This window comes from Micrasema longulum, unplaced genomic scaffold (genome assembly GCF_059751315.1).
Source record: "Micrasema longulum isolate JH-2025_06_02 unplaced genomic scaffold, ASM5975131v1 h1tg001324l, whole genome shotgun sequence".
NCBI classification, from domain to species: domain Eukaryota; kingdom Metazoa; phylum Arthropoda; class Insecta; order Trichoptera; family Brachycentridae; genus Micrasema; species Micrasema longulum.
The window spans coordinates 108,670-136,269 of NW_028278511.1; the positions used below are offsets into that span (position 1 = coordinate 108,670).

The following is a 27,600-nucleotide window of genomic DNA, read 5'->3' on the forward strand; positions in this document are numbered from 1 at the left end:
ATTGGACTTAATTCTAATGGACCAGTGAAGTTTCCATATTAAAAAGCAATTAAATCTAATGTTAATTATGAAAGTATAAAAAAGAGAAGGAAAAAGAAAACATAAATGAAAGTTGTTTAAAAATTTAAATTTAAGTGAAAAAAATATATTTTAAGGTTTGTAGTTTGTAGTGAGTATTTACAAATGGAAATAATATTAAAAATGAAGAAAACTTGTAAGAGTAATTAAGAATTAAGAATGGAAATAAAGAATGAAAAACATGCTCAGATGTAAAAATAAAATAAAATAGTAATAACATTTTTTTTAAAAAGGGAAGTTAAACTATGAAAGGAAGAAGAGTCTGTGAGTCTAATTTATATGTATGAATGTAGAGGTAGCGAGGTCTGTATGCAAAGATAGAGTGATATGGCGTTCTATTCTCTCTGCTTACCCTACGGGAAAACGGGGTGATGGTTTGTTTGTTTGTTTGTATTTCAACAGAGATTGGGAATGAAATAAATAAAAATAAACGTAAGCGATATATCACTTCATAATGTTAGTGTTCATATTATGACCGCAAGCGGATCGGATCATAAAAGTCAGCTACAGGACAGCTATAACTTTTCCAAAAACGGGGGAGACATTTTCGTGTAAGGGTAGAAAAGAAATATTACGTCGCTTTGTTTACTCGTGTATTACTATATAATATAACGTTATATAACTCGACCGTTGTAACACGCTGATCAAGCAAATAATAATTGCAGAAAAAGGTTTAATAAAGATTATCTTAAGAGTCCCAATCAGAACTAGCTCCCTCGGTATTTGAAAATCTTAATGTCAAATCTATAAAACAACTTTATGTAAAAGCTTTGTTACTACACGCGCGTAAACATTATTCTCTACCTTCCGTTACAAATACAAGAGTTACTAGATACTCCACCCTGATGCAGCAAAAAAATAAATACAACCTTCGGTCAAAGAGGATTGGCCTACTACTCGGTTTAAGTGTACAATCTACTTCCATTATCCATAAGGACAATTAGTAAGTTCTCACAATATAAAATTGCTATTAAGAAATGGATAGTGGAGGTGGGTTGCGCACGGATCTATGAGTGGATCAAGCCAAATAGGTAAAATGTATGCACTGTTTATGATTTTTTTTTAATTGGTCTGTGTAAATTTGTTATGTTTTTAATGAATATTTTTGTTTTTTATTGTTTATTATGTCAATTATAATTAGGTTAATTGGATTAATTACGTTTTTTTTTTATTGTTATTATTATGTTATCGGATATACAGATCTGGTAGCTTCTAAAAAGAATTTCAAGGCTTTTAAAAAGTTTTGTAATCATTTCAATCACTTTACAAAAATAAAATATATATATATTTTTAAAAGTAGAAAGACACAATGGTATATAGTAGACTTGGTGGGAGTGGAAGCGGGAGATATGTGTTTATAACTGAATTTGATTCAGTGATCGTTTGAAAGAAGACAACTTGTTATCAAAGAAATCAAGACTGGTATGTTTGTTGGCAGAGATGAGAATTCTGGGCATAGGGGAATGAAAACCATAGCTAGTTCTATGGTTATCGGTGTGAAAGAGTAGGGTTTGGCTGAGGTTTCAAGTTGGGATATTTAATATTATTGAGCTCAGTAGTTCAGGCGCATCAAAGAGTGAGTTGAGAATTTAAAATAGGACTAGAAGGTCGGACGATTCAAAGAAATTGCAAAGTGATCTCGATAATCTTGTAACATACTGTAATCGTAATCAGTTTTACGCAAATGTTGTTCAATATCGTTCGCTAAAAAAACGAATAAAATTTTATTTTGACTACAAAATCAACAATACTAGTCTCGTGAATAAAAGGGTTGAAGGATCTTGCCGTGATCATGGATGAGAAACTATCACCAACGGAACAACTATGGATGGCTTCAGCCAGACGACAGAATTTGATTCAGGATACGGCACTACCCGATGTAAGGAGTGCCGCTTTACCCACCGTTGAACTACTGGGAGTCTTCCTTCATTCTGACCTTTCTCTTGACGCTTAAATTAGTAGAACGATAAGTTCATGCTTTTACCAGCTGAGACAGCTACATCCACGTCGAAAGGAAAAATTATTATACCTCTACGAAAACAGCGCACTAAATTCGGCGGACGCGCATTTGCGGTCGCAGGCCCTAAGGCACGGAATGCTCTCCCGAAAGAGATGTTTCGGAAGAAACTTAAAACCCACTTGTTCTCTAAATCATTTGAATAAATTCTTTGCATGTGGTGACAAAGTACATTGTTTTTCTTAAATTAAAAATCAAAAAAGTTAAAACTTAATTTATATCTTTATATAATCACTTTGTAAAGCGCCCTTGAGGTATTATATTACGAAAATGGCGCTATATAAGTCATCCATTTCACATTCAGACATCTGTTAGCGAGGCTTACAGAAACGTGGGCTTTATCATACGCCACACAAAGTCGTTTAAAACTACAGTTTCTATTATTGATTTTTTTTCTGTCGTCTGGAATCCCCGATACCTTGCATACATAAATCAATTAGATCGAATCCAAAATAAATTCTTGAAAGTTCTCAACCGTAAAGCACGTGTGACGTTCGATTCGTACGATGACTCTTCCCCTTTCCATAATCTGACTTCTCTCACCAAACGAAGAACCGTTTCTGACATGTGCTTCTTCTTCGAGATCCTGAATATAATTGAAAGTATTTATCCCTTGGAAAACGTCAATATAAACTGCCACCAGATTTACCAGGCAAGTCCGACGTTTTACAATCCTGTACCATCTAATAACTTCGCTCAAAATTCCTTCAACCGTAGCTGCACAGAATATAACAACATTTGCTCCTCCCTTAATATATTTAGTTTTTTTTTTGTTTATTAGAACTACTTTAATTAAATATGTATCACGTTATTCTCCTGTCTCTATTCTTTATAAGCATTTTTATGGTAATCTCCTCTACAGAATTCCTCCTTTTTCTTATTTTATCCTAATCTTTTCTTACCCTTTCCATCCCTCCTAACGCTTTATGAACGAAATCATTATAGTCCTTAAAATAAAGCTTAATCAGAATGACAGTTGTCAGCAAAAGTGACGACATAACTTTGTAGTAACGTCTAAGTGATTTATATTGACACACGAAAAATTATTCGTATCTGGCATGTTAATTTATTTCTTTATCATTTCCCTTACTGTCCTAAAAACACCCGCGCGTTACGGTGCTGTGTAGTCACTACACATAAAAAAAATAAGAGATTTAAAAAGAGAAAAATGGAATATTTATAGGGAATGGCTTTAATTAACCATAATTTAATTCAAAGATGACAATATTTCAAATCTAACTGCTGAAAACATGAAAAAACCATTGGATATCGCTAACAACTCGGGCGAAACGTGCACCCGCGCCAACTTCCCGAGAGCTACTAAGTAGCTAGTACTGGACTACGTGACTGACTCTGCGACTGGCGTAAATTCTTTACTCTTTATACATTAATATACTGTGAGTATAATTTATCCCCGCTTTCCGATAAAATGCTTTTTTGAGGCTAATAAGTACCTATTATTTGATAACAAATTATTTTAGTCGATCATAAATGTGTAATGGAGGAATACTGAAAATCTAAACCCCATATTTATTATATTTATAAAGATATTATAGTTATTAGACGCAATGTGTACTAGCTACACGTCATAAGGGGAGGGAGGGTTAATACAATGCTTGACATATAAATCAACATAATTATATAAAATCATCTTTAAAACAAAAAAAAACCTAATTATTAACGAAGTTTTTACAAGGTTACGTCATTTCGCAAAAAATGTTAAGAGATGGGACAAATTGATCAATGTAAATCGATCGAATAAAAAAATAATTCATTTGATGTTGTTCACGAATAAAAGTATTTAATGACTTATTTTTTAGTAAATAACTGTCTGAAACACATTATATTAGGCTTGTGTTTGGGTTTTTATATCAATTTTCGGTAACAGAGTTTTATGATTGCATGAAAAAACTGCCACAAAAAACCCATCTCTAGTGGCATTAGTTAGGCAGTTATCATTTTAATCAAGATGGACTATGGTATTTGATTTCACTCTCTAGTATTATTTTTTTTATTTTTATATTTTCGTAAATATTTTTAATATGTTCATTAATATGCCTACAAAAAGGATTATATAGTCGTGAAAAACTTTAATTGGACTTATACATTATACTATAATATGAATTGTTTATAAATTTTCTGTTGTTTTTCCAAATAAAATAAAAAAAATGATCGTTTATGACATTTCTTTTAACGAACGTCTTGCAGATACAAAGCACATTGACGAATGGCATGATTTACAGAAAAAAGAGTAATAAGTTTGTTAAAATGTTAATGATGGTGATTTATTTATTTATTATTTTACAATTTATATATTAAAGATTATGGGGTATCCCGTGCCGAGGGAGAAATTTTATATAATTTAAAAACATGCCTTATTAAACATAATTAAATCATTAATGCATATTTAAATTGAAATATTTCAGGCGGTGCCTAGCAGGTGAAATAATTCGGATGAATTTCATCGTCATTCATAAAGGATTATATTCTTCCGTAACATATTAGAGTCGGTATCAGGACTCCACTGTAAACTGTTGATTTCGCTAACATATCGGATTTTCTTGGGTCATGTTATGCTTTTAACCTTGTATTCTGAACGAATCTCGACATTTTGTACACCTGTCGTACATAATTTTGTATAAGAGGTCATATTTCGACAGAATCCGGACCATTTTAGGTCTTTCAAATTGATTTTATAATTCCAAGTTAGTATATATTTAACTTTATTCAAAACACGTTATTTTGATACTGTGATTTAGACGTCACTGTGACTTTTTGAAGATTTAGAGTTTTTAAATTTTCACTACAACCCTTTATTTTGTTGTAAACCTATACAAGCACACATTAAGGCTGTTGTCGGGTAAAACGCATGCAAAATGAGGAAATCGTCCGATTTTGTTATTTTAAAACGAATGTTTTTGTAAATTGCGCAATAATAAAAAATCATAAATTAGATAAAAATATTTTTTTATGGTATTTCTAAAAAAAATATATTATTTAAAGTTTTATTTAACTAAAATATAATTACTTTTAGACTGGCAGATTACGCCATTTCAAATTCAGACTAAACTTAGGTATCTGAGTTATCATATAAAGACTAAGTGTTTAACTAAAATTTGTTGTAATGATTTAAAGATAATAAATGGAACATGAATGTGTCCGAAGCAAAATCTTATTTTTTTTTGTTTTTAAAAATAAATACGTGAATTTTAAATCACATCGATTTTTGTAATATTTTCCTTTATTTCTACGTAAAACTATGCCTTTGGTAATACTAAAAAATTGTTATTGAAATATTTTAGTTGAGACCTGAAACTTTTCAAAAAGAAGATAGTTCTGGTTTTAATATTCAATTTCTAACAATATCTTATTTTGGTATTTATTACTTTCATACCTGCCAATACCAGTACCGATAAGGGCTGGTATGAACGCGGTTTTTCGTCATCCATTCACTCCACAACATGCGAAAAACTTTACAAGCATCGCTTAATCGATTCGGTGTCTATAATTTTAAAAAGCCCTTCAGGTACCCCAGCGTCAAGTTGTTCGAGGAATTCGGTATATTAGATACAAGGCAATTAAAGAATAATTATGTTTGTGAAAGCAAATTACTCTACCAAATCTCAAAAGGAACATTCCCACACTACCAGAAGTCAAACTAAAGGATGGGTCATGGGGTATACCGCAAACTCTAAATTTGGGCAAAGAAATTTCAGGTTTCTGGGCCCCAAAATATTCAATATGTTACCCGAACATTGCAAAACCACAACCCGAATTCAATTTAATAAATTTGTAAAAAATTGGTTACTGGGTTTAGGCAGAGAAAAATCGGAAAACTTACTAAAAAACATTCTAAAATAATAAATGGTATGTATATTGTATAAATTTATTATAAATTTACTAGTAGGTAGTCATGTTATTGTTTATTTTTGCATAAAAATGTCTGCCTTAAAACAGGTTGTACCAAGTTAGGCAGACTAGACATGATCCAGAGAAATCTATTACATAAGTGTGTATGTAGTAGATAAAGAATTTGTAATTTTTGTTAATAAACCATTATTATTACTATTATTATTATTATAGGGATCTGATACTAAGTGAAGGGGTCAACACTGTTCTGGCATCGAGACAACACTCCATAACCTTTTGGTCCATAACCTTTTGCCAGAATCGTGGAAAGACGGGAGTGTTGTCAAGTTACGGAAGGTGTCGACCTCGCTCTTTCATGACATTGGTCGTAGGGAGTCAGAAAAGTTGATGCATGCCACGGATTGGAGAACCTTACTGGATGTCAAAAATAAAATATAAAAAATAAGGAATATTTATTTTTTTAAATATTTATAGACGACAACCATGAAGTTTCGCATAAATAAATTGTCCATGTTTTTATGAATGTATGTATGTGTATGCGCATAGGTGTATGTACGTGTGTGTGTATGTACATGTGTATATATGTGTATATTTATATATATGTGTGTATATATGTGTATGTCTGTATGTATATGAATCAAAATGTGTATCCGAATAAGTTTATATTTTGTTTGTCTGTGCTCTATGTTAATTTGTTAACTATTATAATATATTAAAATGTAATTGCCTAGCTTGGAACGGGGTATGTACCCTTGTTAGCTGGGCAAAGTGAACATGGAATTGTATTTTGATAAAGAGTGTGAATAAATAAATAAATAAATTATTATCTCAGACTGCACAAACTTAGAAATCTCCACCAAAAACTAAAAACTAGTCATTGATGCCAAAATAAACTATACACAAAAACCTACCTACCTAAATAATAGCGTAATTCAAAATCGTCTCTTAATCTTGTAAAAACTGATTTCAATTATGCTACTTGACTCCGCAAACTTACCATTCTCCATTGAGTAGGTGAAGCATAATTACAAATCTCACAATTCTTTTTCCAAAGATTTTCGCAAATATCCCAGTAACTCCTTCAATGGAGATTTCTCAGTTTGCTTTTAACACCCTTACATTTAATGCACATTCATTCGCCTGGGAGATGACACTACAACATCAAAAAAAGACAGACCATCACGCCGTTTCTCTGTGAGGATAGGCAGAGAGGATAGAACGCCACATCATTCTGTCTTGACATTTGTTGAATTTGGCCATGCCATGTCTTTCTCGGTCTTCCTCTATTTCTGCATCCATCAACATTAGCATCGTAGATTATTTTAGCCGTTCTTCCGCTCTACATGTCCAAACCGACACTGCAATCCTTTCGTGATTTTGCCGATAATTCTTGTCTCAGCTTTTGACATTTGTGCACCTAGCATGCATAGTTTCACCACACATTCGCCTGAGAGATCGCATTTCGACAGCTTTCAGCCTAATTTCATCCAATTGCAAAGTTCGGCGCCAGAACTCCATTGTGAACTGCTAATTTCGCCTCCTGCGACAAATATTAATTTGCCAAGGTTGATTTAAGTGCACCGTTCACCCTCTTCCCGGCACTCACCCTCCTTTCAACATCTTTCTCGGTTTTTCTATCCCTAATAAACATTCTTCCCAGATATACTCGGATTCGAGTTGATTCAGAATATTACCTTTCTCGGTTCACACAACATTCAGCCTACATTAATCATTTTTCTCTGACTTCTAAGTACTTTAACGTATCATGATTAAAACTTATAATTCATTACTTTTATAGCATAAAAACACATTATGTTAATTTAATCTTATAAGGCGATTAGTTATTCATTTGTTTTGCATTAAATAATAAAATTGTAATGAAAACAGTGACAGAAGTTTTACAAGGCGGATATTACAAAACAGTACACACTGCCTTAAAAGTTTTTGACGAAAATTAACCATTTGAAACTGTCAGGATTGTAGAAAGTGTATTTTTTAAATATGTATTCACATAGCCCAAGGCCATTTCTTAACCAATATTCCTAATTCTCGTTTCTTTCTCCACGGCAGCCGCTCGCCAGCCGCCAGAAGCAGGATCCACTTACCGTACAGCACAAGCAAATGTCTTCAAAATATCGCTGTGGCGAGGAATTTGCGTAAATAATAACTCCGTATCAATTCACGTATGCAGAAGTGTCTCACGCGCCAATGGGCCATGTAAAAGGCTCGAATTGACTCACTTTTCGTGACGAAGTTTAGAAAACCAACACAATGAAAGCGCACACTTGACAATCCGATAGCAAAAACCAAAACAAAGGCAACTGGCTAAGTATTCACACGCATTTTAAAGGCACAAATTCACCAGGGAAACGCGTTTTGGCGTCCAGGATCTATCTGTTTCCCCGCCGCGAACACACGTAGATTTATAAATCGGCGTTTTAATGAAAGCTGTTAGGATTTTAGAAGGTAAGGAACACACGCGCACTAACATAGGTCGAATTGCACATTTAAAGAAGACACTATGACACTAGATACCACTTTTTGGACGCGCTTTTCGGTAAATTACGCGAAAAAACACTCACCTGGCTGTTTGTTGGCGATTTTATTGAAACAGTTTTGAAATACTTCATATAAATGCATAGGTTCGTCATCGCTAGTCGCCATTTTGAAATTTACTGCGACAAGCGAGGATGGGGATCACGGCCTCCGCGAGATGAAAACATATCACTGGCCTGTGCTACCTAGAACCATAGATAAACCACATCACTACCAAAATGATACCACATACAAAAAATGATAATTTTGTTTTCTACTCGAGTGAGAACTTAAATTGATTAATGAAAATAGGTACTTTATTATTTTTTTAAATATTTAATCAAAATAGTTTTACAATTTATTATGTTTATTTTACACTTTTACAAAGAAAAATAAACGTTTTTTTTCTCTTATGGAGCACGGTGCTTGAGTTTGCGTAAGGAATTCGTTTTATAATTACATATAAAAATATATATATATATATATATATATATATATATATATATATACTTATATAGATAGATATAGATACTTATAGTGTGTAAAAAAATACAAAAAGAAAAATATCTTACATAATTGAAATATGTTTTTTTCTATACGATCTACTTTTACATTTTTTGAATTTTATCTAATTTTTTGAAACCCAATCCAGGCTTGAGAAAAATCACATTTTATTTTTTGTGTTCTCACCGGGAATCGAACTCGGAACCTTCCATGCGTGAGTCAATCGTCTTGACCACTAAACCACGGAGGCAACCATTATCATTCATAAAATTTAATTTCAGAAGGTTAAATATTTTTTCCCGAGAAGAAATAATAATTTTGTTCTGCACTGGTGTTGCATTTATGCACACTTAAATCAAAGAGATATAATTTTTCGATTTATTTATTCCGTCGATTAATTCAACTTCTTAAAATTAATTACAGCGTACCCTTCTGCTGGAACATTTCAAAATAGATAAATAATTGAAGGAGCTAAGATTGAATACCAAAAGATGAGTGTGGGGTTCCATTCTCTATGACATACGAAAAAACGGTTGATGGTTTTAGTGATAATAGAAATTTTAAGTGACATTATTTAAAGAAATTTATAGTTGAAGAATAGAAACAGCTGTTATCATTGATCTCGTTAATAAAGAACAAAAAAAGAATTGGAAAAATATCAGTTAAACATGTCAGCATTACAAAAGTAAAATTCAATTTTTCTCCAAGAAAACTTACCAAGATGTTTAAATGTGGATGTAGCTAGGAATGTATGCCAGGATAGACGTGTGAGGTGGTCCAATTTGAAAAAGGCGCAATTTATATTATTTCGTATTTATTTTTTACTTTAATAAATTGGTATATATTACCGTAATTATTTTTCAAAAGGTCTTCCATCGAATATGTTTTTTTAAAAGAAATGTTTGCGTTCTCATGATTTACCAAATTCATATTTCCCCCTGGGACCCGTAGCAACAAATCTTCACAGGGCGCAGTGATGTCAGCAGCTTGTAATGTACTGACCCCCACCTTAAAGAATAAGAATAAGATTAGTGTGTATGTTCTGAGTCAACCATCTATCTATGGAAGACAATGGGGATGTACCACTCAATTTGTAGACAAACAGCTATACAGGATCAGCATAGTCAGCCACATCTCTTCATATAGGTACTTCTCTTTACAAATGAACTAAATACGCGCTATAAAAGTTTTTTCTACGGCCGCGAGAGCGTTTGGAATAGCAGCGCTGGATTTGCTTAGTAGCTAACTGCTTTGCTTGCCGTCTTCTAAGCCTCAGAATTTATAATCAGATGTCACCGTGTGACGCTTTTCCCGCCTTTACGGCTTCTCTCTACACATTTTAATCCTTGGCGAGATATTTCCGATGATTAGCGTCAGTGCAAAAGCATTTTGTGGTGCCTAAAGCAATGGATCATATTTTGTGTGTCAGTTCCAGATACAATACAACAGTTAAATAAAATGAATGGAAGATGTTACGAAACAAATATCTAAATTCTTAGTAACTAATGCACTAAAACATTAAATTAAGGACACGAAAATAAAAATAGTTTTTAGCGATAATAAACCGTGGAAAATAAAAGCTTGTCACAGAATGTGAAATTAGCAGTTCACAATGTAGTCCTGGTACCGACGTTTATGTATGGAATTGAAAAAATAAGGATGAAAGTAAGCTTTTCAGGCAAACGTATGGTAAAACAATATTTGATGCGTAGGTACACAAATAATGAAATCTGCAAAGAATGCAAAGCTGAAACATTGTTGAGCGTTGTGTTCAATTGGTTTGTTTATTTTATAATATTCGAGCCTTGCTGTAATTTTTATTTTCTATATTATCATACCGTAGTCAAAACAAAACAAAGATTTTTTTTTAAAATAGCATTTTGAGTAATTCATAATTTAAATGGATTAATAAGGTTTTACGTATCAGCTATAAAGTACGTTTTTCCCTACTCGTTAACAGATGTCACTTTTACAACCAAAAACCAAAACCAAAGACCAAAGACCTGCCAAAGACATTTTCCATGTTTGTAATTTCTTCTTGACGTGAAGAAAAGTAGTATTTACACTATTTACTGGGCCTGTGTAAAAATTTCGGCATCACTGTAAACGCGAACAAAATAATAACACTTATGTACGATGTTTTCTTTGAATACCCTCAACACCCACAATCAGGTGAGTTTCGCAATATTTGCGTCATTTTCGCGTTTTGAAACAATGACATTAGCGCAATGACTCGTTATAACCTTGCTTATCCGCTATATTTTTGTTTTAGTTGCTGTATAGTCTGAGCCAGCTGTCGTCCAGGCACTCGGGGAGTCTGTTCAAGTCCAAGAAACACAACGGAGCGAGGCAGGACAAAGATGCGGAGAAATTAGGCTCGAATTTGACCCGCAGCGAGCTTGAATCGATATGCGAGGACAGCTTGCGCGAGGCCGTCAAAAACTGTGACAAGTTCACTCTGGCAGACTTCCAAAAGTTCGATGTGGTGAAAAACAAGAAGATATTTGCCCGTCCGCGGAGTAAAAGCGCCCCGATTTCGGAGAAAGACGCCGCGGATACCTTCAACCCGTGGCGCATCTCTTACGTGTCCGGGGAGACGTTTGACCAAAATAAGAACACATCTGAAGTTGACAAGATCCTGAACGACGCTTTGAAAACTCCCAGTTTGTTTGTGGACACCACGCGGGGGTTTAAAAATGCTAAAATATCTTATTCGGATAACTTCGCCAGTTACCTGGCCAGGCATCTTTGTTCCCCGAAGTTCAAATATGAAATTCAGGTCCGCGGTTTTAAAACGGAGAGAACAGTCATTTCGGAATTGGAACGCAACCCTTCTATGCTGCAGAGGTTCAGGCAAACTATGGGTAAGTCGTGAACTGTAACTCTTAATAGATTGTGCCGAAAAATCCCTTTAGAGGCGGTGCTGTAACGCTGTAACGTAAAACTTGCACACCCTGGAGAAACTCGGTCGGGTAGAGCCAAGGATAATACCCTTAGTTCTGCAGTCTACGCTGTTAAAAAGATTCCACATCTTGCTGACGTTGAAACAGCTAGGTTGGTCTAGTTTTTCCTTTAGTCTTAAAACAGTACAGGTAAACGTCGTTTTGCGCTGGTTTGATTTACGCCGATTTACAATTACGACGGTCGGCGCCGGCGTGGGATTCCCCGGTTCGGCCGGCAACAAGCGACAGTAGGCGCCGCGATTCTAATAGCAGACACACTTACAACTTTGTTTTATTTTATTAATCCTGAAGAAGAAGAGGAGGATGAGAAAGAAAATGATAGGAAAACCCTAAAAATGGCCGATCTAATTGGTATTCTTTCTTCTATAGAAAGGTTAACAGAGGAGCTCTGTGAGACAGATGGGGATTTTAAATTTATTTTTTGATTATATACGCCTTCACTCGTTGCGAGTGATTTTGGCTCTTAGAAACAAGAATAAGAAATTTAAAGAATACACGCTTCAGTGAACTACAAAAAAAAACCATGCCCACGAAAAAACATAATATAATGTGGGGTAGTTAAAATCAGTATGAAAGAGTTATGTGACAATAAAATATTATTACTGTCTAAATTAAACGTGAACTTAACATGAAATTTTGGGCCAAAAGTAAAGAGGGACATTCAATTGGACTTATTATTTAAATTTGGCAAATAATATTAAACAAAATAAAATATTTTTACTATTTGTCCTTAAGAATTTAGTCAGAGTAAATAAGTATCCAAATCATTCTGGGCCAGTAAAAATTTTACGTTAAGAATAGATGGGGGATTAGCATGTTAAAAGAAGCATCACAGTTGCCGTTCGACTTTATGCTATGATTCTGCAAGAAACGAAGCAGCAAATTCAGCCGGTCCCATTTTCCTCGTTATAACTAAGTTCGACTGTAACTGTACAGCTCGGTGCATCGACAAGTTCTGTGTCTGTCTTCTTATGAAATGGCAGCCTTGCTTCATTTCAGTTACTTCACAGCGTTATGTTTTACGGTATACTGCTATGAGAAAAGGAATTTTCTCCAGCCATTTTGTCGACCATGCGTCTCCACCCTTTACGGCACTGCGTCCTCTCCGCAGCTCAGTGTACGGTAGCCCGTCGTACTTTTATATTAAGTTCATCCAGTATGCATACACATATTTTAATAAATAAATATGCGTTATTAAAAATATGTGTTTTATCTCTTTTCTGCCAACAATTTCTTCGTTTATATGACAAATATGGATGCTATTTTGTAAAGTAAAGGTGAAATCTCAAATACAGAAAAAAATAGCATATTTTGTATTCCTTAGATCCCCAGAAACAGATCAACGACAAAAAAAGAGCTTTCATTGAACTTTAAATCATTCAATATTTTGTCTTCAGGAATCACCTCGTCTAAGAAATCTTCTTCCCCCGAGATTCCCGATAGAAGTGCTGCTGTGGAACGGCTCCTGAACTCTGAGGAAGCAGCCAGCATGAAGCCCGAAGAAAGGGACAAGATTAAAATTGCATTCGCTGAAGGATATATTGCTGGTAAGCATTATGAAAATTAGAGACAAAACGTGACTTTCCGGTATACAGCATGCCTGGCCTTATTTTACTATCCAGCCGGATACCGTGGCGAGCGGTGATTTTTTTAACTAGTAATCTACAAAAAATCTTCAATGTACATTATATTTATTTATTAACGGACATTGTCCATTTATACAATTTATAGGTTTAAATATTACAATAAAATAATAGTCAAAAACATTTTTAAAAAAAGAAAAGAAGCATTGACAAACATAGGGGACATCGAGACAAGATCTGGACTATCATTTAGTGCTCGTTTAAATCCCTGTAAACTTAAACCGAAAATGTCCAGATCTTGTCTGGAGTTAACAATACGACAAAGACGGATCGTTGGAGAATTAAGGCCATCGTTTGTTCTATGCTGATCGATGAACAATACTTTATTGTTTCTCAACCTACGAGTCGGAATATTGAATTTTACTTGTCCCAGTAATGATGGAACATCGATTATACCATTTATTATGCCGAACATATATATGGAATCAATATTAGTTCTACGTATATGTAGACTAGAAATATAAGTAATATAATTATAAATGGCTATTTTTTCTGTGGTTCCGTGCAAATCAACTCAAACAACAATTAGTATTAACTTTGCGATATACGTAGCTTTATTTTACACTATTTTAATATAACATTTGTGAGTAATGACCATTCCAAACACCACACGTCGTATGTGATACATAGTCAAAGAAAAATAGTCCTTCAGAAATAATGTGCGACAAAGTGGATTTATGAATGGAAGAGGATGTATGGATCAAATATTTGCTTTGCGAAATATGATAGAAAAGTTTCTGGCTAAACATCAGAAACTTAATTGTGGAAGGTTTTATCGGAGTATCGAGTAATGAGAAGATGTATGAATGTAGAGGAAGCGAGGTCTGTATGCCAAGATAGGGTGTTATGGCGTTCTATCCTCTCTGCCTACCCCTACGGAGAAACGGCTTGATGGTTTGTTGTTGTTGTATACTAGTTTCCAAATAGAGAATCTTCAAATAATATTTGTAATCTGCGAGCTAGTTTTAGTACTAAAAAAACGCGACTAGGTTAAAGCTGTAAAATATAGTGTACTTTTTTGTATGGAGGAATAAGCTGAGGTAATCGGCTAGTTTCATCGTTCACTGAGAACGGCCTGGGTGCTGGGCGCACTTCATAGATAGATTTAGATAAGATATATTTTTTTTGTAGGAAGATATAAACGGTGGTGATTTATAAAAAATAACAATTATTTCAATTAATTTTAGTAAATATTTGTATTTAACCACTTACCAACTTTTTATGTCTACCGGTTTCGAGACGTATCCGTCTCTTGATGTACCAGTTTCGAGACATACCCGAGACATATTTTCGCAAAAACATGGTTACTTAAAAACATTATTATCGAAAGTCAAACATAATGGTAAGCTGTGCATAATCCCTTATTTAGACAATTCGCCCCTGCCAGATAGTAGCTTAATATATATATTTGTATAATTTATATAGAGCTATTTTTGTGAAAATCACCTCAAGGGCGCTGTACAATAAATAAATATCCCAGAACGTCTTGCAGCTACAGAGCGCATGGACATTAAGTAATCTAGCCCCTATTTGCATTTTTATTTTTATTTTATGTGACCATGAAATTTAGAGTTTAAGTGATATTTTAAAAAACTAGTTTATTAAAATAGAAGTTAGATTACAACAAGTCTTGCAGCTACTGAGCGCGTAGATGGTTGGAATTCTAGACCCCATTTACTAAATTTAGATATTTAATAGTTGATAACATTTACCTATTGAGGATAATGTATATAGCGCCATTTTTGTGAAAATCACCTCAAAGTCGCTTTACTATCTGGCAAATACCCCTGTATGCATACATTCTGATGAATATAGAGAACAGTTAACAAAATCTCGATGTCGATGTGTTCCACAGCAAAGGCAAGCATTCAAGAAGCAAGCGGTGTTTTCACTCTTGACTCGCGATGACACACTTGCCATGTCCGCCAAGATTATGCCATTAAATAAGTAAATTTAAATAGATTTTATGATTGTTTAGATTAAGTGTTGTTATATAATATATACTCATTAATGCCAATCTGTTAGAGCTTCCAAGAGCCTGTTGATTGGCTTAAATTTTTTTTTTTTTTAATATAGTAAAGTTAAGTATTCTGTTTTGATACAAAACGATGAAGTCAGTGTTTGTAGTTGCCTCTCTGGTATTAATAAGGATTGGAAAGTTGATAAAACAATTTTGACCACTCGACGCTTCCAAGAACCAAACGGATCCCATTAATTCAGAATAAAATGCGATGAATTTATTATTTTAATTTTATTTCAGGAACTAGCCCAGATAATCAAAAGGGAGCCAAGACCACAAAATATCTGAAGCTGATCCAACAACTCCTGACCATTGTGATATTCCTCGCCATATTCATGAGCCTCATGACTTCCGCCAGTGGCTCTGTTTTCAGGTAGATTAACGGCTCTTTTTTTTAAATTTTACAATGCCATAAATTATTTCTTCTAACATTGCGAGTGTAAGAAATGAAGACTCTCAGGAGCATATCCATGACAGCTCTGAGACGGAGTGAGGTACTCGAAGATTAGGAATGTATTTAAACTTGTTGCAACAGAGAGGGAAAACATTTTTGAGAAGGGAATATGGGTGTCTAGGCATTTACAGGGCTTATGACCTGTCATTGGCTGGTTTAAGTGGCCACCTTACACACTGTAACATTCACCATTCTGCCTATATTTGAACATCTATATTCCTTCAATTCTTTCATCTGTTGATGTTTGTGAAGTTAAAGAGCTAAAACCTTTATTTATGCGGGTGAGATTCATCTAATTGAATTATTTCACCTGCATACTAGGCAACGCCTGAAAATGTTATTTTTTCAATTTCTATACTTCTTCATGGACCAGGTAATTTATCAACAATATTTTGAGTGTGTCCAAATTTTTGTAGACATGGACTGGATCATACAGGGATCTACAGGGCTTGACAGGTCATAAGGCCTGCAGATGCCTAGACTTCTATATTACCTTCTCTTAAATGTTCTTCATCTCTGTTGTAATATGTTAATATAAACAGCTCCCCGGGGAGTTGAATCCAGTCCTCGTTTACAAAAATTTGGACAAACTCAAAATATTGTTGATCTAGGTACTTGTTTGTGATTTAATTCTATAACTAAAAATTGTTAATATTAAACAAATATTGAATTTAAGTAGGTACTTGTTTATGGTTGAATTCCAAAACATAATTTATTTATTTTTCAAATGTGGCATTTTTTTTGCAAACGTCAAACTCCAGCCGTCTCACTAACAAAGGGGTGTACTTATGTAGGAATACGATTTTTTTTAAATGTATTGAATTTAATATTATTTTAGTATTACCAAATATCCAATAAAAATAATTAAATGGGTAGAAATTATAAGGAATTTAAGGAAATAATCTGATTGAGATCCACAAAAAATAAATGCTGTTGGTAAACATTCAAAAACAAACATTTTTACACACAAAAACAACACCTTTAAATTTTTTTGCAAATGCATTCTCCTCGAATACAACCCTGGTAGATCGATGAATAAAACATTTATGCTCCTAACTTTTTTTTGCATATTCAATTGAAGATTTTAATACGAACACGCACAGCGCAAAGATCTATAATTCTTTGAAAACCGCACGTAAATCGGTTAAGCCGTTTAGGAGTACGGTGACATCACACGTACAGAGGAATTATATATATAAAGATAAGAGAGTACTTCAGTTCAGTTCATTGCTATACTTGTTATTCCTTCTTTATTTTTTCTTTTTTCTCTGCTGCCATTGGCATGTTTTTATACTTTTAAACTACTTTTAATTACTTATATTATATATGTTAATAAAATCAATCATTAATTTTGAAGATGTTTTTTAAATTGACCTAAATTTAAATTTACTGTCTTATATTTCACTTAAAGATTCTTCTCATCGTTTCTTTGAATCCCTTAAAATAAATATGTGTTTATGTTTTTCCTTTTTTAAAAAAATGTTATTACTATTTTATTTTATTTTTACATCTGAGCATGTTTTTCATTCTTTATTTCCATTCTTAATTCTTAATTACTCTTACAAATTTTCTTCATTTTTAATATTATTTCCATTTGTAAATACTCACTACAAACTACAAACCTTAAAATATATTTTTTTCACTTAAATTTTAATTTTTAAACAACTTTCATTTATGTTTTCTTTTTCCTTCTCTTTTTTATACTTTCATAATTAACCTTACATTTAATTGCTTTTTAATATGGAAACTTCACTGGTCCATTAGAATTAAGTCCAATTATGTAAAATATTAAACTTTGTAACTGTACTGTATGTTTCCTGAATAAAAGAAAATAAAAATAAAAAATAAAAAAATGTGGCCCCCAAATCATAGAGCCACTCTCGAGTCTACTTCGCACCAAGGAGTTGGAAAGTAAACTGTTTATTGTAAGAGCCCTCTGGGAATTTAATAAATAAACACATAAATATCTATATTTTTAACTGTTTTATATTTTTTTCTCTGTACCAGTATTTTCGTATTTTGTTTTATGGTTTTTTTTTTTTTTAATAAATGCTTTGCGTAATGTCTCCGATCAATTTCGTTGTATTGATTACAGAATCCAGCTGGGAAATCAAGTGGAAGTGGACCCAGAAGAAATTTCTGTCACATTTGACGACGTGAAGGGCGCTGATGAAGCCAAACAAGAACTTAAAGATGTTGTAAGTACAAATCCATGTAGCATTTGCTATTTTTTATTTAAAGCATTATTGGGATTTTTCTCCTAGAGTGAACTTGCAGATTACACAAATTCTTTGAAGATTCTCGATTTGGAAAACAGTATTTCAAACATTATTTCTTAAGGCCTATTTTTCTTTGATATGATACTTTTGACATATGACTCGCAACACATGTGGTGCGCGACGCAGCCGTTTTTGGCATTATTCATTTCTAGACCAAATCGGCCAATTGACATTTCAATCGTAATGAGAATACCCAATACTGACTGGATTAATTGTGCTATTTTTTTTATAAACCTTTATATAAGTCATGTGTTAAATTGATTGATAGTGTAGCTACATAATAATAATATATCACTAAGTTACGTCGTTTGAGTTGATTTCATAGATGAGAGTTGTTGTATCACACAGAACCACAGAAATAAATAGCAATTTATAGTATACTAGCGGACCTGACAGACGTTGTCCTGCCCGAACATTAGCTTGCCTGCTATTTATTACCTTGGAAAAAGACTTTTCATTTATAAGTAGGTACCTAGGTACTTGTTTGTGATTAAATTCCAAAATAAATTTAAGTAGGTACCTAGCAGTGGCGAGCCGTGATTTATTTTATAGGTAATCTATTAAAAATGTTCATTAATTTGTACTACATATAAGTACTTACATAACATGTAAGTAATGTAATTAAAAATGACTTTTTTTTTGTAATTCTGTGTAAATCAACTCAAACAACAATTATTATTAACCACGCGATAAACGTAGTTTTATTCTACACTATTTTAATACAATACTTGCACAAAAGTTTATTAACAAATACCACAACAATGACATTCCGCAGATATTTCCATTATGATCTGTCATTGACAGTACTGTCAATTTTGAGCACTGGCCGCTTTCTTTTAAAATGAATAATGCCTAAAACGGTCACTGCGAACGCCACCTGTCCTATGTGATACATAATATGTCAACGGTATCCCATCAAAGAAAAATAGTCCTTCGGAAATAATGTTCGAAATACTAGTTTCCAAATAGAGAATCTCCTAAAAATATTTGTAATCTGCAAGTTTGTTTTAGTACTAAAAAAGCCGACTTGGGTTAAAGACGCAAAATACAGTGTACTTTTTTGTATGGAAGAATAAGCTGAGGTAATCGGCTAGTTTTATCGTTCAGTAAGAATGGGCTGGGCGCACTTCATAGATATTTTTTTGTAGAAAGATATAAACGGTGATTTATAATAAATGACAACTTTATTTTTTTGCCCGTAAACACGGTTACTATAATTTATTATTATTTAAAGTCAAATATAATGGTAAGCTGTGCATAATCGCTTACTTTGACGATTCGCCCCTGGTACCTAGGTACTTGATTATGATTGAATTCCAAAACATAAAATAAATATTTGTTCAAATATGGCATTCTTTTTGCAAACGTCGAACTCCGGTCGTCTCACCAACAGAGGGGTGTACTTATGTTGGAATACGATTTTAAAAAATGTATTGAATTTAATATTATTTTAGCATTACCAAAAATCCAGTAAAAATAAATAAATGGGCAGAAATCATAAGAAACTCAAGGAAAGAATCTGATTGAGATCCACAAAAAACAAAAGCTGTTTGTAAACATTCAAAAACAAACTTTTTTATACCCAAACATCATTCTTTTTTATTGTAAATGCATTCTCCTCGAATGCAACCTTGGTATATTGATGAATAAAACATTTATGCTCCTTACTTCTTTTTTATATATTGGATTGAAGATTTTAATATCTACAAACACGCACAGCGCGAAGATCTAAATTTCTCTGAAAACCGCACGTAAATCGGTTAAGCCGTTTAGGAGTTCGGTGACATCACACGTACAGAGGAATTATACATATAAAGATATCACTTACATTATATTATGAACCTACTATGTAGGAACAAATAAATGATATTTTTTTATAGCTTACCTGTAAATAAAATCACCGTTTGCCACTGATGTATATTTATCTTTTAAGTGGTATCCAACTCAATCCTGTAAAGCATCAAAAAGATCTCGACATAATCATATCGATGGATTTAAAATGGGAAGCTATCTATTGCCAAGAAAGGCATTCCAAAATATTCTACAAGGGTGCAGAGATATTTTTTCCACCGCGTCAGCCTACTCTTACCTACAATTGATTATCTCATTCCCCTTTCCAGGTGGAGTTCCTCAAGTCCCCGGAGAAGTTCTCCTCGCTGGGGGGCAAGCTGCCCAAGGGTGTGCTGCTGGTGGGGCCTCCGGGCACGGGCAAGACGCTGCTGGCGCGGGCCGTGGCGGGCGAGGCGGGCGTGCCCTTCTTCCACGCCGCGGGGCCCGAGTTCGACGAGGTGCTCGTCGGCCAGGGCGCGCGCAGAGTGCGCGACCTCTTCAGTGAGTAGGAACAGAGATTCTATCTAGCATTACCGATGCCCCGATTTCAATGGGATTTTTTAACAGAAATGCATTTTAAATTTGTTGCAAGGGAAAACATTTTTGAGAAATTAATATGCTCTCCTCAGAAGCGGCCAAGGAGCGAGCGCCCTGCGTGGTGTTCATCGACGAGATAGACTCGGTGGGGGCCAAGCGCACCAACAGCGTTCTGCACCCGTATGCCAACCAGACCATCAACCAGCTGCTGTCGGAGATGGATGGCTTCCACCAGAACGAGGGCGTCATTGTGCTCGGGGCGACCAACCGCAGGGATGACCTGGATCCGGCACTCCTGCGCCCCGGACGCTTCGATGTAGAGGTACTCTTTTCATTACATTTTGGGCTATGAAAGCGCCTGCTCTTTCTTGAAATCTTGAAATGTCACAAGTTCAAGTGAAGAAGTGTTTAGAATAGCCAATCAATTATAATGTTGTGATTTTAGTTTGATATTTAGTGTGTTTTGACGGGTACAGGGTTCGCTTTTTGAATGTCAGAAAAACTCATCAACTCATGACATAGCAGGCGGTATAATTTCAAAATTTAAAAAATCATCATCATTATTCCCTTTCCACACCTAATGGTACACCAATCGTAGCGTATATTTATCATTTTTGCTACACAAAGGTAAGGTTATTAGTCTTACGCTTCAGGTACCAGTCTAGGGACTATGAAATATTCTAGTGTAATAACACCATTTTAAATTATATTTCATATCAACCATGTCGGGAATCAAACCCGAGACCTCTCTCACGGTAGGCAAATGCGCTGGCCATTACACCATGAGGTCGACGAAAAAATCATAGCTATGATAATACGATACATAAAAATCAAATTTAAAAAGCTTTGGCTTAATTTGACAGTGTATTAACAAATAAAAAAAAATCCCTCCAACCTTCCTCATTAGGTTTGTAAAATTATAAATAAATGTAACATTTTTCTTTCCATTATTTTCATTTGAAATTGCAAAATTCCCAGGTGAACGTCCCGACACCGGACTACTCCGGCAGGAAGGACATCCTGGACCTGTACTTGAGCCGAGTGCTGACCAACGGGGAGGTGGACGTGGAACTGCTGGCCAGGGGCACTACGGGCTTCACGGGGGCTGATCTTGAGAGCATGGTGAACCAAGCGGCCCTCAAGTGAGTGAGGTTTTAATATATGGAGTACACCTCTACGATCACATTCTCAAAGAACCCTTTGAATTCCCATCCACAGGCAATACATGAAGGTTGATCGCGCCAGTCGCCAGATAGCAGGTAGACGCTCGAATTTTGCGGGTTTTACTGGTTCGCGGATTTCGGCGTTGCTATTGCGTTATCTTTATTTACTTTCCACCGAACCCCAATACAAATGCATGCAATTACTTACCTCATAATGGGATTCTTCCAACCTCAATGTTCAAACCTCTCTCTCGCGGCAGGCTCTATCAGGTGTCCTATGGACAACTGGGCACTTGTCGGTTTCTCGACTATGCATGCAATAACACGACACAGTGGATCGGAATGACTTATCGATACCTAAAATAACTTATTAGCGATCGCGCTGAGAACATTATGATCACATGCACATTCGACAAATTCAGTAGTTATTGGACCGGAGAGAGAAAGATTATACCCACAGTAGCATAATTGCAACATTCAAACTAGGGCTCAGTAGGTAGCAATAAATTTAACACCGCAACCTAGTAAATGTGCAATACACAATACATATAGTAAATGTGGCGCAACCAAAGGTACTACTAGATATTAGACAAATCGTCGTGATCATAAAACAACGACAGATGTGCGAATTTTTTTTTTATTTTTTTATTTATTTTTTAAGTTAGCTTATATTAAAACTAATATAAACTATTATGTACATTTACATCATCTATATATATTTACATTTCCTTACAGTAACTTATACATTTATTTTTAAATTCTTTCAGACACTTTTCATTCTTCATACATTCAGGCATCTCATCATACATTTTTAAACCCTTATACATCAAACAATTTTGCGACTCAGCTCTTTTCAATAATGGTAGTCTTATTTTATCCTTTTGTCTAGTAGCATATTCATGACAATTTTTGTTTAAGACAACTTTATCCTTAAAATATTTTGGTAATTTATCGTGAAAAAATTTATGTATAAATATCAACATATTAAATTTAAGTCTCCTTCTAACAGATAACCATTTTAGTTCATCTCTCATTTTTTTTACATTGCTATATTTATTTTTCTTAAGAACTATTCTCATCGCTTTATTTTGTAAAATTTCTAGTTTATTTAAAAATGCAACATTTACTTTCTTTTATATTTGATCTTGAAAAGGTTACATAATATTATTGAATCAGTCCAATATCTGCTGATATAAGAGTCAATGTTAAATATTTCTAGTCTACAAAAACGTAACGGGAATACGTTTTTATGTAGAAAAGTCAGACCGCATTTCATCTTAATGCATTTCAAAATAAATTAGACTGTTCTTTTACTCATGATGGTTTTTTTTACATAAGTTTTTATTATTATTATTCTTCATTATGCTGATGCGCCTATATTTCGAGTACTGCTTTTTGTCCAAGTTCTTCTTCCTTCAAAAAAGCATCCAAACGGTTTTTGAACTGGTTGACCGAAGTGGAATGGACAATTAGACTTGGCAATTTATTCCAGTCTGAAACTACCCTGCTGGAAGGAAGTTTATCTTGGGATTGAGGTGGAATTGGGGTTGATACAGCTTCCAGTTATGACCCCGTAAATTTGCGTTGGGATTTAATTGATACATCTCATGCACGGGGCAGTCTTAGTAATTATTGAGTATCTTATAAGTTTCTATCAAGTCACCTTTCTTCCGTCGTTCTTCCAACGATGTAAGTCCCAGTGCTTTTAATCTTTACAAGACCGTTGTCTGATACAAGATCTTCTTCAATCAGACATTAACTCTTTTAACTGATGGTGTAAAGTCAATAAATTAGAAGTAAATATTAAAAAATGCAAAATAATGTCATTTCACAGAACAAAACAACCGATTTCCTTCGAGTACCTAATAGAAAACTCCAAAATTGATGTAGTCAAGTCCATCAGAGATTAAGGAGTTGTTTTGGACTATATGCATTTTCAAAATACTTAATGCTTTAAGTGATGTCCCATCTCTGTTGCAATCAATTTCTTATCATGTTCCCAACCGTGTCACCAGAAGTCAAAATCTGCTATTTATAAAATCTTCTAAGAACAACTTTGGTTTTTATGCCCCAATGTCCAGAATGTGTAGATTAGTCAATTCATCACACGACTTGGAATTCTTTGGGATAGATCTTCCGGCTTTTCGTAGATCTCTTTGCGACTCAACAGTGTGGGATGAAGTTGGATTGGCATGGTTTAGCTCAAAGTTTTTGGTCTTTCGTTTTTTTGAATATATTGTTTACAATTATTGTTTTGCCCTTGTTTGTCTTTGCTAAATAGTTTTATGTTCTTTTTTTTCAGTTTCTTGCATTTATGTTTCTTCATGTAACTGTTGTAATTGGCTTAGGCCGTATATATATAATAAATAAATAAATAAACTGACATACAACGAGCATATAGATAATACAGTCAATAAATCACTGTAATTACTTGGCTTCATTAACAGAATATACTCTGATTTTATTAATGTCCGTACAATCAAAACTCTTTATTGCTCAACTGTTCGCCCTCTTCTAGAATAGTGGTCTGGTCTCCATTCTATGTCAATCGCATAAGTCCCATTGAATCAGTCCAACATCGCTTGCTTCGAAAAGTAGCGTGGATGCTTGGACTAGAGAGAGGTAATTATTCTTATGCTGATATAGAGTCAATGTTCAGTGATTATAATAAAATAATGAATAAACTTATCAATGAAACTTCTTGATTTAGTTTTACTTTTTATTATTTTGACCAACGAGCGCTTTCGCCTAAGTAGGCATCTTCAAGACTGGTATTTATATTTTATCATAATCATTAACTATGGAGTTTTATCAAGAAATATCAACAAAAAACATCAATATTATCAATGTTAAGTATTACTAGTCTACAAAAACGTAGAACTAATATTGACTACATATATATGTTCGGCATACTAAATGGTATAATCGATGTTCCATCATTACTGGGACAAGTAAACTTCTATATTCCGACTCGTAGGTTGAGAAACAATGAAGTACTGTTCATCGATCAGTATAGAACAAACTATGACCTTAATTCTCCAATGACCCGTCTTTGTCGTATTGTTAACTCGAGACAAGATCTGAACTTTTTTGGTTTAAGTTTACAAGGATTTAAACGAGCACCAAATAAATAGTCCAGATCTTTTCTCGATGTCCCTTTTGTTTGTCAATGCTTCTTGTCTTCTTTTATAAAATGTTTTAAATTATTCTTTTATTGTAATATTTAAACCTTATAAATTGTATACATGGACAATGTCTGTTAATAAATAAATCTACCGTGGTGAGGCATCCTTTTGAGTAATTTGGGGATTTTTGTAGCACATCTTTGGACTTTTTCCAGTAGCTCGATGTCTTTAGTAAATCAGGGACTCCATACTTGATATCCATACCCAATAAAGGTCTTGTAAATTTTAAGAAATATCTCCGGAGTAATATTTTGAATGCCTTATTTATTTTTTTTAATTATTGACTTTTCTTTCTTGTCAATAGATGTGATGTTAGCTTCTCATTTTAAATCCATTGATATGATTATGCCTAGATCTTTTTGAAGCTTTGCTGGTTTTAGTAGGACACCACCCAAAAGATAAATATATGTTTATGTAAAGAACTGTACATTTTTCAGTTTAGCCTGTTTTTGGTTCATCCATCGATGTGGTCCAAATCCTGGAGGAGTTGTATTCAATATGTAATTGGCGGTAAATTAAAAACTATTTTTTTGTGTTATTTGCAGGGCGGCCATTGACGGAGCGAAATTTGTCTGCATGAAACATTTAGAAGGGGCCAGAGATAAGGTTCTGATGGGACCAGAAAGGAGGACCAGGTACGTACCACTATTAGTTTTCAAATAGTGATGTGGGAGCTGCGCAGTTGAGCCGTGGCAATAAATAATTGTGTTTGCGTGCGGTACTTAATGCACTTATCAGTGGCGGTATTTCCATAGAAGCCCATAAGCCGGGCTTGCCTATTAATTTTATTTCAAAATTACCAAATCTGAACCAAAGGCTTAAAAATAATTCATTTCGTTGTTTAAATTTCGCGCCGCATGAGAATTAGAGATCTATTCGACGTTGGTACTGTTCGCATCCCGAGATCCGAACCGCATGAAATCTGTGTGCGCGAACGACAATGTCTTCTTATCTTGCTCACGCACGTGGGCTTCTTATGGGGCTTATTTCACGGTGCAACTCGCATGTGATGCAAACAGTAAACTCAACAAATGTCTGTCTGTATATGTTGAGTTTTATATGGGAATCTGAAGCCAGCTTCTTTAGGGTAAAGTTGACAGAAAGCGCCTCTCGTATTTCGTATCGAACAAACTTTACGATTGTTTATTATGATCTTTTTTACGGAATTTGATAATTTTAAACGGTTTTTTTAATCTTAATTGTATAAAGACCCGTACTGGTTAAAATTTACGATAATTTACTTAATTTTGTGCAAACGTCATATATAAAATGAATTCGGAGATGGCCGACGTTTCTTTTTTATTTGCCTATCTACTTTCCTTTTCCTATATCTTATTTCAATTATAATTTATATTTATGTATCTATGGGTTCCGATGACTATTATTCAACTCTACGCACGCTATATTATATTGATGTTACTTATTGGTAATAGTTGATATCTGAGGAATTCCTTTATATAAAATAATATTGTGTTTTCTTTATTTCGTTTATTTAAACGACCTCAGAAAGATTATCCTATGCATATTTTTTAAAAATATTGTTATTCGTCATAATATGCCTTTTGGATGCTTTGTAGACTGTACAACTGTAGTGAAGAAAGCTCACATCATGTTTTCACACAAATTAATTCATCACCATTCCTTTTCCGCACCTAATGGTGCATAGAGTACTGCAATCGCATTGTATCTTGATCATTTTTGCTACATAAATGTAAGATGATCAGTCTTATGCTTCAAGTACCAGTCCAGGGACTATGACACATTCTAGTGTAAAAACACCTTTTTAAATAAATATTTCATATCAACCATGTCGGGAATCGAACCCGAGACCTTTTACATGGTAGGTAAATGCGCTGGCCATTATACTATGAGGCTGTCAGACAATTACACCACATGTGAATTTAAAAAATATATATATGGGCTTGCCTTACTCGTAAACCCTAGGCACGCTACTGGCACTTATATAAGGACCCAGAACACATCACTCAGTTTTATCTGTGTCCACCAGAATTTCAGTTTACAACTTGTTAGCAGTGGCGTTGTGATTTATTTTATAGGTAATCTACTAAAAATTATCATTAATTTAATTATAATTAATTAACCAGTAAATGACCATTGGTTAATAAAACACGATATAATGAGAATTTATTATATAAATAAAACACGAGTGATACTTTAATCCACAAATTTGGAATATCCAGTGACCGGTTTCATCGCTTTCGCGACATCTTCGAGACTGGTATCTTTATCAAAAAGTTAAATGTATTGTTTTTTTTTTTAGTTTTTTTTTTTTTTTTCGCACCACAACAGGCCAGGAGGCCTAATTACAGTGGTGAATTACATCACAGAGCACCCAGGCTTGAGAAAAATCACATTTTAATTTTTGTGTTCTCACCGGGAATCGAACCCGGAACCTCCCGTGCGTGAGTCAAGCGTCTTGACCACTACACCACGGAGGCCGCCGTATTTATACAGAACAGAGGTAAGGATAGATAATTCAAAGTTATATGTAAGTAAATTAA

At 34.1% G+C, this 27,600-nt stretch overlaps 2 protein-coding genes across 2 annotated transcripts in view; one reads left to right on the forward strand and one right to left on the reverse strand.

Moving 5' to 3' along the window:
- LOC148275879 (uncharacterized) overlaps positions 1–8,694 on the reverse strand; it is a 65,024-nt gene extending 56,330 nt beyond the window's left edge. Inside the window, exon 1 of the mRNA XM_088235083.1 lies at positions 8,548–8,694. Coding sequence (XP_088091209.1) covers positions 8,548–8,629 — 82 coding nt within the window. The 5' untranslated portion in view covers positions 8,630–8,694. The remainder of the gene's footprint in view (positions 1–8,547) is intronic.
- Positions 8,695–10,975: 2,281 nt separating this feature from the next.
- The window catches only part of YME1L (ATP-dependent zinc metalloprotease YME1L), a 28,266-nt gene continuing 11,641 nt past the window's right edge, over positions 10,976–27,600 (forward strand). Inside the window, exons 1-9 of the mRNA XM_088235081.1 lie at positions 10,976–11,176; positions 11,277–11,868; positions 13,365–13,514; positions 15,871–16,003; positions 18,180–18,282; positions 20,484–20,694; positions 20,823–21,052; positions 21,709–21,872; positions 25,624–25,713. Coding sequence (XP_088091207.1) covers positions 11,141–11,176; positions 11,277–11,868; positions 13,365–13,514; positions 15,871–16,003; positions 18,180–18,282; positions 20,484–20,694; positions 20,823–21,052; positions 21,709–21,872; positions 25,624–25,713 — 1,709 coding nt within the window. The 5' untranslated portion in view covers positions 10,976–11,140. The remainder of the gene's footprint in view (positions 11,177–11,276; positions 11,869–13,364; positions 13,515–15,870; positions 16,004–18,179; positions 18,283–20,483; positions 20,695–20,822; positions 21,053–21,708; positions 21,873–25,623; positions 25,714–27,600) is intronic.